This window comes from Lissotriton helveticus, chromosome 3_1 (assembly GCF_964261635.1).
Source record: "Lissotriton helveticus chromosome 3_1, aLisHel1.1, whole genome shotgun sequence".
NCBI classification, from domain to species: Eukaryota; Metazoa; Chordata; class Amphibia; order Caudata; family Salamandridae; genus Lissotriton; species Lissotriton helveticus.
In genome coordinates this window covers 635,050,033-635,063,980 of record NC_136061.1, presented here as the reverse complement: position 1 = coordinate 635,063,980, position 13,948 = coordinate 635,050,033, and the positions used below count along the sequence as shown (strand labels likewise).

Sequence of the window (13,948 nt, the reverse complement as noted above, 5' to 3'; positions counted from 1 at the left end):
ACCCTGGGTAATAGCCATGTTCATTACCTCAAGCATAGGAGGAAGAAGGCTATTCCTACACTCTTTAAGTTTTTTCAGAGGTAGGGGGTCCAGGGGGGAAGCAGATTTAGTCCTGTCAAGCAACAGGTTCAGTCCTTCCAGGGATAAGGAAGGAAAGTCCATAAGAGATCAGGAGGGAACTGTACCTAAGGAATCAAGGCTAGAAATAACAGACAGTACGCTTTGATCCAAGGCATGACAGTGAGCTTCCAAGGATACGTGAATGCCAAGAATTTTATTGTGGAAGAAGTCGGAGATGTTGTCGCAGAGTTCTTGCGAACTGACTACGGGATCTGGGAGTTGCAGGGAGCATAAGGTGTCAGCAATTTTAAAGAGCTCCCTGGAGGAGGAGAGTGAGCTGGTGAGGTTGGAGAAATAGTCCTGCTTCACTATCACTACTCTCCGTTTATATTCCCGCAGTGCGGACTTGTGAGCCTCCCGATCATTGGCGTCCCAAGATTTCCTCCAGTTTCTCTCACTACTCCTACATCTCTGCCTCAAGAGTCGCAACTGATCAGAAAACCAAGGTGCCGTAGGCTTTCGACGTGCGACATAGCGCAGAGACGGAGGGGCAATTTGTTCCACTGCCATAGATATAGAATCCATCAGGTGTTGAGCTGCCACAGCTACGTCTTTAGATGATAGAGATTCGGGGGTGGAAACAAGCGGGATAAGGGCCTCATCCGATATCTTCCTAAAATTTCTCCTAAGGATAAATGGGGAAGTTCCCATATTAATAATCCCTAGAGCAGGAAGGGAAAGTTCCACTGGCACGGCACAATGATCAGACCAAACCAGTGGTAGCGGAGGGCCAGTAGAAATCCTGACGTCGTTAGAAAATACTCCGTCGAGTATGTACCCGGCCTTATGAGTGGGACTACTCACACGTTGGGCGAGGTCACATGCGCCAAGTGAATCAACCAGCGATATTGTATCCTTTGAGTTGACCTCATCCAAGTGAAAATTAAAATCACCCAAAATAGTAAAAGCCGCTTTCCCAAAGTAGGGTTCCAAGAGTGTCAGTAGTTCTGAAGGGAAACTAGCTCTGGGACCGGGGGACCTATAAATCAAAATCCCAGTAAAAGAGGCTGATGGAGAGAGGGTAATACAGAAGTAAAGTGCTTCGAACCGATCTGACGGCATCGATAGAGATTTAGTAAAGCAAGAAAGGGAGGATTTAAGAAGAATGGCAATGCCTCCTCCTCTGCGCAGGGATCTGTCCTGTCTATAAAGAGAATAACCATCAGGAATGGCCAAAATCAGGTCATGTCCTGAGGTATCGGAGGCCCAAGTCTCCGTAATAAACACCCAGTCCGGCTGTCGCTCGTCCACGAAATCGTGAAAGGCGACGTTGTGCTTAATAAGCGAACGGGCATTAATCAGAAAACCCGATCTGGAGGGCGCATCAGGTTGTTTGGGCGGGAGAGTAGATGTTACACATCCATTACAGGAAAAATCAAAAGGGGCCGTTCAGGTCCTGCACCTATGATAGTGCAGGATCCCCTCAGGCGAATAACGATGTAGACAGGGCTGGGATACAGGTCTAAATGAAAGGATTTCTGATCTTGAATATAGCCTGGTTATCCTGTCAGGAGGGGAAGGAGTAAGAACAGAGTCCAGCCCGACCTGCAGCCCGTCCTCAGCGCGGACGGGCGCAGACGGGCTGAACTCTGGCGTAACTCCGGCGTCAGTACGGCGTCCCCGCTGCGCGTTACCGCTGCGCGCAGTGATGACTGTATGCTGACTCTGTACTGCACCTTTTGAATTTTTGTAATAGACCTTTACATTTATTCGACTGATTTGGATCTCAGGTTTTGGGGGGACCTTATTCAATGTACTATATTTTGTATGTGTTTGTAGGAGCTTTATGTAGAGGACACATTGCCTCATGAAATTGTGGATTAACACTGCCACCGATTCATCAACTTGTGGGTGTTTGTTTGCAGTAAAACTTTGGGGTGTACTTTTTTCAGGGACGTGTGACCACACCATCGAGTGATCTTCTGATGGTACAGTCTATGGGTGTCAATGGATGTCTGGATCCCAACTCCTTCGAAGTCTAGAATGTTGTTATTTTCTGACAGCCAGAATGTCATTGGCAGTTATGATTTATGGTTTCAGGTTTTGTTTGACACCCTCGAAAGAATGTCAGGGTCACACATTTCTACAGCTATACATTGCATGCATGCATTGATCTGAACTAACAGGAATCCCCCTTCTTATAGCATGTCAAGGTCAGTGCTAAAGTCCATCCATGGTGTCTCAAACACATATCAGTTGTCACTGGGCCAGCTGATCACCAGCTTGGCACCATCAACTTTCATTCATCATTTGCTCTACCGTGATGTGGTTGTTGGCCAACCAGACCTCCTGTTGAATTCTCTCTTCCATTTTTGATATCACTTGATGGGGTCCTGGTGTGCCTGCTAGGTTTTTCCGAATCTAAGTGAGTGAGGATTTATAAGCCTGAACCCTCGAAGTGCTAGACCCTCATTCATAGCACACATCTTGTGGCATTCCTTCTAGATTGTAGATCGTTGTGTTTCGCCTTTCATGGTGTGTACTTTGCAAGCATTATAGGAAGTTTTTTCATCTGTTATTTATGGCTACCTCAGATGCTAGTTGCAGACGTTCATCCTTTCCTGACTCTACAGAGACCTCCTTCATTGACAACTTTTTTAGGGCAGTTCATGAGCTAGCAATAGTAGATACTCTTTTTCTTCATCTGTCTGGGATGCAGTAGTGTGAGCATTGCTGACTGGGTGCTGTGACAGGTAGTCTGTCTGATTGTTACATCCATGGCAGCAGATCAACGTGAAATCCTTTTGTTGTAATTGGAGAGTGCATTTTTCAATTCCCTCCACTTTCAGATCTGTTAATTTAGTTATTGTCTTCTTTTATTTCCTTCCTTCGTGTATTATACGTTTTTTTTTTAAACAGGAGCTCCTCGGTCTCTTCCCCAAGTTTTTGAAGGGAGAAGAGTTCCTGCACTATCACGGATGGGTTGCGATGAGCCATAATCTGCTGGGACGAATGTATGTCGTTACAACGCATACATTTACAACGCATGCCTTTACAACACAGTTTTTACATCGCAACATCCTTTACAACGCATACATTTACATCGCATACCACTACAACAATTTTTTTTAAAACTACACTTACAACGCATTCCATTACATCGCATTATACCTTTACAACGCATACCATTACATTGCATTTAAGGTAAGTATAGGATAGTATAGGGGTAAAAATTATTATTCTAACTCCAGGGGGTGCAACAGTAGGGTAAGTGTTGGACCGTGTAGGTGTAAAAATTACTACTCTAACTCCAGGGGGTGTAACGGTAGGGTAAGTGTTGGATAGTGTAGGGGTAAAAATTACTATTCAAACTCCAGGGGGTGCAACAGTAGGATAAGTGTTGGATAGTGTAGGAGTACTATGCGTTGTAATGACATGCGATGTAATGCCTGCTTTGTAGTGACATGCGATGTAGTGTCATGCGTTGTAGTGACATGCAATGTAATGGATGGATCATGGTGACATGCGTTGTAAAGGATGTTGCGATGTAATGCCTGCGTTGTAAATGTAGTGTGATCTAATGGTTGCGTTGTAAAGGTTGTTTCCCGCTGGGACTCAAGGTGCTGTGTGGTAATGCCTAGTGTTGAGTGTACTTTAGCAAGGGTGGTTGTGCAGCAGGTTCATCCTTCTCACCAGTGTATTTTGTCACCAGTGATGACAAACTAGGCTTTCAGCCAGAACACATGGAGGACACTCTAGCTATACAAAATGCAGAGGTCCTTTGTAATCATTTATTCTTGGTGTTTTACCCGGCTTCCAGAGTGCATGGATGCGTGATACACACTGTGTGGTGTTAAACACTACAGAACACCTCCCCAACACAGGATTGTACATGTATAGAACAGCACAACTACAAAGTCACACAGCCCCGTCTCATGGCTCCAGGACAGTCGTGCAGCCATCCTCCTCCATCTCCCATCTCTCCAGACAATCAAACAACCCTTCCTCTGTGCCATGTAATGCAAGAACATCACACAACCATCCCTCAATGTCCATGTTGCTAGTATACATCTACATCCCAACCTCTCCTAATGGCTCCAGTGCATTACACAACCCTCCGTCCTGGTCCCATCTCTTCAATCCATCACTTAGCCTTCCATCCCATTCTTTGTCTCCAGTGCATCATATTGTCCTCCCTCTGCATCCCGTACATTTATTGTTTAGTTGAGCCCTCTATCTCCGTCCTGTGCTCCAAGGCATCACACAACCTTTCCTTCCCCTTCTCTGGTGCATCAGACTGCCCTCTCTCCCCATCCCATATCTCCATGGAATCACATAGCCTGAGCTCCACTGTCCACATGTCTTTAGTGCATTGCAAGAGTGGCCCCGAGTGGAGGGAACGGATGGTAATATTTCCCAGGCCCTGCACTTTTACAGAGCGATACTAAAGTATCACTGCACTTTTTCAGGGCATATGTTTATTCTGAAAAAGGTAATTACATATTTAGAAGCAAGCCTTCCCTCGCTATTAATGATCTTATACATGTATACCACTACATGGCATTTGAAACTGGTGCTGCAAGGTTTGCTCATTCCTTGAAGAATTGTGCCATGTGGGGTGCCCCGCATAATATTTAAACCTGTGCCAAGTAAAAACCTCTGGCATTCTTGGGAAAAAGACCGATGCTTTATGTTCAGGTGCAATCGAGCCAGAGCTTAGTCGGTGGCGCGGGAGCTTAGCCATTTCATGGACATGAAGTATTCAACAATCCTCCAATGTGACACAAAGTGAAGAGGTCGTGAAGCACAGGAGCTCTTTCAACGTGCACAGTAACGGAGTTGGGATGGTTCTGATGGCCCTCCCCAGGCACAGGAGATGCCACATAGTCCAAGAAGGGTGGCATCTGTAGAAGTATCATTGAGTTCAGGGGGGAATGGACTCCAGTTGCATAGCAATCCAAGAAAAAGGGGAAAGAAAAGAGGAGGCAATGAAGGAGTGAGTTGCAGGGCATGAAGGGTTGCAGGAATTCAGCGGGTTTAGATGGAGACTGAACTGCCCATGGATGCTGGCATGAGAGAGTCATGATGGGCTACACCACTCACCCCTCCCTTTGCCAAATTAAAGGTTGGGTGCGGCATGAGAGAGAGTGGTAGGGATGAAGTGGAATGGGGTAGTAGCCAATGCATTGACCCCTAATGATATAGATCGCAGCAACAGGCTCGATGCAGGTGGTTGAAGATGTGAAGATGGAAAAAAGGGGGCAAGGGTGCCACTATGTCAGTACAAAAAAAGAGCCCTTCCAAGTATCACACATCAGGAGTTAGACTAATGCATTTTAATGCTGGTGTGCACATCAGCGCATTAAAATGCATAGGTCACGAATATATAGCTCTCCGACATGCTTTAGGGGGTGATGAGGCACTCTAAAATTACCTTGTGTGCAGCACTGAATCTCTGTACTACAGCTCTGTCTGGGAAGCAGTGCTTAATTTTAGCCAGTGGTTTCTGGTGCTCGGGCACCGGCACTTAATTGTCAGCACCGGGGTCTGTAACAGTCTGCCACAAGGTGGCGCTGTCTGGCTCATTTAGAGATGACCACAAAAACAGTTAATTATTAACTCAATATACATTAAAAGTGAATAATGCCTGCCACCCAAGCCATTCTTATAGCTTTGGGGACCTGAAATAGTCCAAATGTTCACACCGTAGGAGTGTTAGTTAGTACTTGTGTTGTTTCTATCATTGGCGGCACTGGCAGGGGCAATGCGTGGCACAAGGTGCAGTGACCTCCCGACGAGAGCCCTGGCACTTATGTTTTTTGCAAATTAAACACTGCTGGGAAGGAATTAAGCCTGCCTGTGCCAAGCCTGGAGGACTCGTTTTCATGATGACACAGCACACGGGGGATACATTGTATTTTCTCATGTGCAAAAAAACAGACTTCCAGCCCTGAGCGGGATTGGGGTGTTAGGTTACAACCTGCTGCACCTCGTCCTCACGCTGCCTTCACTGCCAGTGCCTGTGGCACTTTAAAAAGGGTCCTCGATATCTGTAAGAACTTTCGTTTTGCTGACAAAAGCAACATGTATTTGCCCAAAGCATTTATTAATTCCCACGTATGTTAACACACCAGCATCTTAAAAGCAGTTCCCTGGCATTCATCTACTCCGTAACTGCTCCCTTTGGAAGGTCTAACAACCAGCCGCGGCTGCAGCAGGTAAGAGTGGTGAGGCCCAGTGGGGGGGGGGGGGGGGGGGGAGGGGGGGTTCGAGAGATGACCACGAATTATTATTGAGTGGTCGTCTCTCGAAATCTCCCCGGCCCCACCCCCACACCGCTCGTACCTGCAGCGGCTGATAACAACGTCTGTGTACATTTATAATAACTACTAACACGGAGTAAAATGAAGAGTAGCAGACATCATATAACGTGCAGCCTAGAACAGAGACATATACTCATGTTATCTCTCTCTCGTGCGCTCACTTCCCCACTCTCTCTTATCTAAAAACACTCTGGGGCAGATTACAAACCCCTTGCGCCACTTTTGCGTCACTTTTGGCATGTTAAAAGTGGCGCAAGGGCTTGTAAATCTGCCCCTCTGTCCCCCCTTGGCCGCCACCGACTGACTCAGCAAGGAGTAGCCTGAGGTGAGAGCCTCATGAGCCCAGTGCATCTGGCAGAATGAGAGAAGTGACTGGCAAGAGTTCAGTGCAGACCTCAGAGGGTACCAGAGCGCATTTGGGCCAGTATGAAGGACAGACTAGTTAGAAGCTCCAGGCCGGGATCTGTATTTGTCTGCTCTGACAGGTGAGGCAATAGTTTCACAAATCTCATTTTTATTTTTATGACAATTAGTTTGGTTTTGTTTTCAGTGTGTAAAAGCTAAACAACACTACATATAGCAATGTAAAAGAAAAACACAGGCAACCTACCTACCTACACACAGTATGATAACTTAAGAGCTTCACCTGCAACTGAGGTTTTACTTTATGACATAAACATTATAGATGGATACAGATTATGTTATGTTTCACAGCGTGTGCACGTGTGGACCAGAGGTCATGTTTCAGACAATGAGTGTGTGCATTTATGTTAGAGTTTCAGGCGACAGGTGCAGGTTTGCTTCTCTGCCTTTTTGAAAAGCTGTTTTTCTGTACGTCAATGGGGCAACGCACACCGTGGAGAGTGGAGGTATGAAAGGGAGCACGTTGACCAATTCGCAAACTGTGACATGGGAGGGTGTAATTTTTTTTAACAAATAGCTAAAACAAAGGGAAAAAAGGGCAGGGGACGTGGGGAAAGAAGGAGGCGGAAAAGGAGAAAGAACATGAAGGCAAATAGGGCAGTACCCAAACAGGGTGTTGACAATGCTGTGACTCATCCACTGAAGGATGTTTATGAGGTGCAGGCTTAGTGGTAGGAAAGAATACAAAAGGAGAGGGAATAGGGACTATGGCAGTGGACAAAAAGAGGTAAAATGTAAGACGTTTTCTTATACAGCCATAACAATGCCACTGAGGGCTCATTTGCTAGAGAGTACAAAGGAAAGGTTTTGGGTGGTATAGGTCAGGAATGTTTTAAAACTTCTGCATAAGGAGATGAATTGCACTGAGGAGTTCAGGGGGAAAGAATAGAAGTTAACCCGGATAAATAGAGACCTGGTACTTGAACTATATAACAGCTGCCTCAAAGAATGCCGTCCCATAGGCCGGGTTTAAAGGGAGGATTTGGTCTGCATTGGTGAGAGCAGATAGGAGTATATAGGGAGGGCTCTGTGAATGTGCCAGCGGGGTGTTCGTAGAAAGTCACACGAGAAGAAAAGTGATGAGTGGTATTTACAATTTATGATTAGTTGAGAAAAGTGGGTCGAACAAATTGAAGGTACCAGGAGAGGGTCAACCATGGTCCACGTGTGGGCAGGCTGGCTTATAGAAGGCCACTAGAGTGAATCGGTATGGCCTGTACTAGACCGCTATTGGCCTCTTGGAGGATATTAAATGCACTGATTAAGAAAGTTGTGGAATTGGGAGAAGGGTCAGGAGTTAGAGTCAAATGTGGGGTGGGTTGATAAGCTTGGAGGGAGAGTTATAGTAATTTCATGTATTAGTTTGACAGCAAGGACTGTCAGGACAGTGTGGCTGGAGATGCCTCTTGTTACTTCTATTCTCTCTGTATACAACTTTAAGACTGTGTCTGAATGTCATTTACCCTGTCCCAAAGCCTCTCTCACTGTCCCAAGGGTCCATTGCATCAGTTAACCCCTCATCTCCCTGCCCCTACTGCTCTTATGGTAATCCCCTATTTCTACTCCAGATCGAATTCATACATGAGTCTTTCTTCTGAGTGCTTCAGTGTTAGCCCACGAGGACCGAGTGTATTCCAAATTTAAAGAATATCTACCTGGATAAACGTACAGAGTGTCTCTAAATATGAATCGTTTGCATAGTGTGTGTTCGTCCTGAAAATCTGTCCCACAATCCTCCGTTCAGCGGTGTACACTAGTGTGTTATCCATTCCATCGTTTCATCAGATGTAAGCTGAAAGAAACGCGCAGGGAGACAAGCAGGTTTGGCCATGACCTGTGTTTGTTTAAACTGTTTGGTGCCAAGGGCTGCTGTAAATGCCTTAAAGTTGCCTGGTTACCATGTACAGGTTCATTTATGAACAAACTGCTGGGTGGTTCCTACACCTCTTGCTCCACTGCCAGTTTACCGTGTATTGTGGGCGGCTTTCGTTTCTCTGGTGACAGCGCCTAGAGGTTACTTCTAGTCGCAGCATGAAGCATTGCCTCTCAAGTGACACTTGCAGAGGAACTCTGCCTGTAGAACTTGCACGTTCTCATTGTATATGTTTAGTTAACCTTTTGTTTGTTTGTGCCTGTCAGATCGAGAGACTGGTGGTTGCCCTCTGAAGCTTGCAATGTGGTAATCTCCAAACCCTTCTTGGCATGAGGGCCTCTTGCTCCTAGCTGCGTCCCCTTCTCTTGACGTCGCTGATACTGCTGCTAGGACATCCGGCTGTGCTTGTCATGACCTTCCTGATAAGATGATCTTGTTTCTTGGCAGCCCAAGGATTGAGGAGAACAGGCAATAGTCCCAAATGCCTTGTAGTGCCAAGAGTCCTTTGCCTGAACGCGGGTCCTGGCTGGAGGATCTCAGCTGGCTCCGCTGCAGCCACCCAAGATGATGCATGATCTGCCATCCTTATGTCAGGCCAGTGGTGATGCTGGTTAACACCACCTGCTCAGAAGCTTTGGAGGTGCTGTGCCTCTTGCAGTGTGTATTGAGACTCTTTTGACTAGCGGATTGCCTGCTCATGACCGCAAAGTAGCTGAAGCAGCAGGAGAAGGCAGCTTTGAACTGTTCCCGGAACTTCCCTGGCAAAGGAAGGAAAAAAATATATAAGTCAGGCTTAAAGGAGGGTTGACATCAAAAGAAATAATTAAGTGCAAGGGGTTACGACTATTTCACACAGTAAATCACACAATCACATAACACGTGTTTTTGTAGAGCATACATTCATCAAGAAGTGCCTCATGGCACTTTCTTTCAACTGCAGATTCTTTATCCTTGAAATGTCCTTGCTACAGCCAGTGGTCCCAGCAAATTTTTTAAACTCAGTGCCACACTTGTCCAAGGATATCACACTTATGCTGCATAACCTGGAACAGACCCATTGTACATAAATGCCCTGCTACCTTCTCCGTCAGTTTCCTGTCACTCAGGTGTTGGGACCACAGACATGCTAGAAGCCCTGTTCACTAGCACTGAAGATCAGTCGATTTCAAAGCCCATTCCGCTTTTTCTTATTTATTAATTGTACTTTGGCTCCTCGCCCTGAGTAAATGTCTTTCATGCTTCAAGAGTTGCTGCAAAAGGTGAGGTCTAAGATTGAAGTCCATCACCCATCTACCTGGTGTATGCCTGCTCGGCGTGACAGTCCGAAATGCAATGTTATTCTCGTCTTCGCAACCCTAAAGCTCAAGAGGAGAAAACTGATTATTTGTTAAATTTTGTCTTCAGATAGTGAAGCCAATGAGAATGAGGAATAGCTTGTTCTTGCCTCTTATGACACTTCCATCATAGTCACTGCGTAGAGGAGGAGGTGGATATTAGAGGGGATCTGCTACAAAGAAACATAGAAAGAAGAAATCGAGATCCCAGAGTAAAGATTCATCTTCCAAATATAAGTATTCCAATCAAAACAGGGAAAAAGTATTCTATCACCGGACCATGAGGATGAACCAGCGAGATATTTGGAGTCGCTTACTGATTAAGTCCTGGAGCTGGTGTTGAGCCTGGCCTCCAGCGAGGAGGAGGCAGTGTTGTCTTTAGTGCAAGCTGTTCCCAAAAAGGAAAAGATTCTTGGAATGGGAAGGGAAATATTGTAGCGATCCGTATCCATTGTAGAGCTTGATTGTCCTTCGTACCCAGAGCATGGTCCATAGTGCACATTCAGGGTAATGGCACCACAGATGCCAGGGAGATCAGTGACATACAATAGGTTCACCATGGAGGGGCATATAGAGAATTTGCCCAAAGCTGAACTCAAGACGAAGGGTGGCTACAGCTGAAGCTGCCAGTCTGCAGGGAATGTGTGAATGGATTTGTTAGAATGTGCCTTATGGTGGTTCCTTCATTGCCTCTGACGGCACACATAGCACTCTGTCTCTGGATGCTACAAAATGAGACTGAGTAACTTGACACAAATAGCCGTAAGTTTGATATGACTGCCCCCTTGATGAGACCACTCAATAGGTTTCCAGTCTCGGCAAGGGTTCAAATTAAAACGCTCCATATTGGTCATCAAGTAAGGAATGAAAGGTAGGAAAATAACAAATAGAATGCTCCCCTTCCCATCGGAGCACTCTCCCATGGCGAGGGGAGCAATTAGCATTTTTCACTGCCCCTTACCACCTGGGGTTTCTTGGCGGTGACGGGCAGTGAAAGGTGACTCTCATTCCACCCATCTAAATTAGGTGGGTTGGTGGGCATAATGACAGGTCAGCCTCCAACAGCCTTTACTCCGCAGGCCATTAGAGTGGATAAACCAGCGCAGAGAGGAGTAGTCTCTGCCGTGATTAACCCTAAGGTCCACCCGCATTAAATTTGTCTGGCGGACGGCATTTTTCAACAGAGGAAGCAAGGCCAGTTATTATGAATAGGAAAGTGGCGGTCCGGATTGTATTTTGTCTGAATTAATGAAAGTACTCGATAGTCAATTTACCCCATTTTTGATCAACTTATTTATTTACGTATTTTTAGTAGGGAAGAGACCTAGTGATTGACCCACAAATTAGTACAAATGCATATCCCCAAAAAGAAACCATTATTTTGTCCAAATTTGTTAATAATAAAGTAGGTATTTAACTATTGGAATAAGAACTCCTCACCGAAACTAACAGTTTGGGACTGAGCAGGGAAACGTAAATAAACCTTGGATAGTCACTTTATAAAGTCAGGCTAAGAAATGTTAAACCTCGAGGTGGTTGATTATGCCCAAATATAACACTGATCTCAGGAAGTAAAAACCTAGCGAAGTGTCTGTAACAACCAGGGCCCAGTCAATTACCTATTTATGGTCCTCCAAGTTGACTTCCCAGACATGACGGGAGCAGTCTCTGGGTTTACTGATCACCTGCAAGAGGATCTTCAACGCCTAGGGAGTGCAGCATGTTTTGATTCCATTATTAATAACCAGGGCCCGCTTTAGGGCAGTGCGACTGGTGCGGCCACACTGGGCACTGTCCTGCAGAGGGGGGCGTTGTGAGCTCACAGGGGCACTGTGCTTAGCAATATCTTATGATAGGAGAGATGAGGGGCACTTTTGCTGGTGGTAGTGAGAGAATACGAGGAGGCGGTCAAGGGAGGGGGCGCCAAAAGTGATTGTGGCACCTGGTGCCACTAGAGCTAAAGCTGGCCCTGTTAATAACAGCATGTGCGTGTTGTTTTAATTCTGACATCACGTCTTGAGGCTGCGAACATTGAACTAGCTACTGCGCCTTATTTCTGAATTGTTGTTATGTATGACTGTGTGTGTTTACGGTGTTTCAATGTGGGCTTATAGGTCTCTGGCATTTGACTTCCAATTTAAATGTGTCTACTTTTGTATGTTCGGGATATAGACATAGCAAATTATTATAGGATATTGTTTTAAAGTATCCTGTTTGGAGTTTTCTTCTTTAAGGTTTAGCTTTACCAAACTCTTTTTGTGCTTGGATGCTTATTGCCTGGCTATTGCGTTTATCTCTTTATTGTGTTTGTTGCATCACTAATGCATTGGTGTACAAGTGAGAGCAAGATTTCCTTCTCAGAGCCATTGTTTATTTCATGTGCTGGCCTCACTCACCCCAGTTTAGTGGGATCTGTGCCTTTCCATGCCTCGACCAACCTTATGGTATAGCAAATTGCTGGTGGTTTGGTTACATGTTATATAGTACCTTTGGCAACACTAGCGTAAGCCGCCTTGCCAATAAAGATCACTTAGAGTAATAATACATTAAGGTGTTTCTTCATATGTCTTCCCAAATGATGCACGCTAAAGTGTGCAGCACACTTAAAGAGATTAGCGCGTCTCAAACCGGGTACATCCAGGACTCCAGCTGAGAAGCCCCCATAATTCCAAGAAAGGCCACCAGGTACTCAGGCTTACAGGTTTTGCCAGAAGTACTGATTACAAAAAACAGGTTCTCTTTTATCTCCTATAAGTATGGTGAGTTACTCCATATCTTGCTGGCACCAATGACATCCACTTCTTCTTCGACTTCCTTGCCACCACCGATGACATCAGCTCCCTCCTCGACTGGGGCGAAACATCAGCCCTCATCCTCCTGGACCTCAGCCACCTTCGACACCATCTCCCACCGCACCCTAAGCATGTGACGCCAGCATCCGCGCCAAAGCCCTGGACTGGATCTGCTCCTTCCTCACTGGTAGAACATCGAGTCAGACAACCAGCATTCCTCTCAGAACCCACAGAGATCGACTGTGGAGTCCCCCAGTGCTCCTCCCTGAGCCTCACTCTCTTCAATGTTTACATGGCCCTCTCGCAGATGGGCCCTCTCTCAATGGTTCCTCATCGGGAACCATTGAATCAAAGTGGTCTCCTACGCCAATGACACCCAGCTGATCCTCTCCCTCACCAACCATCCCACAATTGCCAGAAAGAACTTCCACGGTGGGATGAAGGCCATTGTCACCTAGATGAGAGACAGCTGCCTCAAGCTCAACTGAGACAAGACTGAAGTCCCCATCCTGGTGCCCACCACCTCCGCTTGGGATGACTCTTGGTGGCTCACTGCAATAGGAACCCTCCCGATCCACACCCACACCCATGGACCATGAACGAAACCTCAGTATCACACTCGACTCCTCGCTCACTATCAACCGCCAGATAAACACTGCCTCCTCATCATGCTTCCAAACTCTTTGCCTGCTTCGAAAGACCTTCAGATGGATCCCCAATGAGTCAGGAAAGATGATCGCCCTTGCATTCATCAGCAGCAGACTCGACTATTGCAACGCACTCTACGTAGGCATCACCCAGAAACTTCTCAGGAAACTACTGAACGTTCAACACGCCGCAGCCAGACTGGTTCTCAAAGTCACTCACCGCAGCCACATCAAGGAACACCTGCGAGAACTCCACTGGCTCCCAGTTAACAAAAAAAGAGGCACCTTCAGGCTCCTCACACACACCTACAAAGCCCTCCACGACACCGGACCAGCATACCTAAACCACGCCTCTCATTCCACGTCCCCACCAGACACCTCCACTCCACCCATCTGGCCCATGCCACCGTACAATGGATCCGCAAGACCAGGACTGGAGGAAGATCCTTCTCCCACCTCGCTGCCAAGACCTGGAACACTCTTCCTCTCCACCTCA

At 46.3% G+C, this 13,948-nt stretch overlaps 1 protein-coding gene across 1 annotated transcript in view; it reads right to left on the bottom strand.

Annotated features, from left to right (window-relative positions):
* Positions 1–9,173: 9,173 nt before the first annotated feature.
* The window catches only part of HCRTR1 (hypocretin receptor 1), an 89,241-nt gene continuing 84,466 nt past the window's right edge, over positions 9,174–13,948 (bottom strand). Inside the window, exon 8 of the mRNA XM_078682092.1 lies at positions 9,174–9,437. Coding sequence (XP_078538218.1) covers positions 9,265–9,437 — 173 coding nt within the window. The 3' untranslated portion in view covers positions 9,174–9,264. The remainder of the gene's footprint in view (positions 9,438–13,948) is intronic.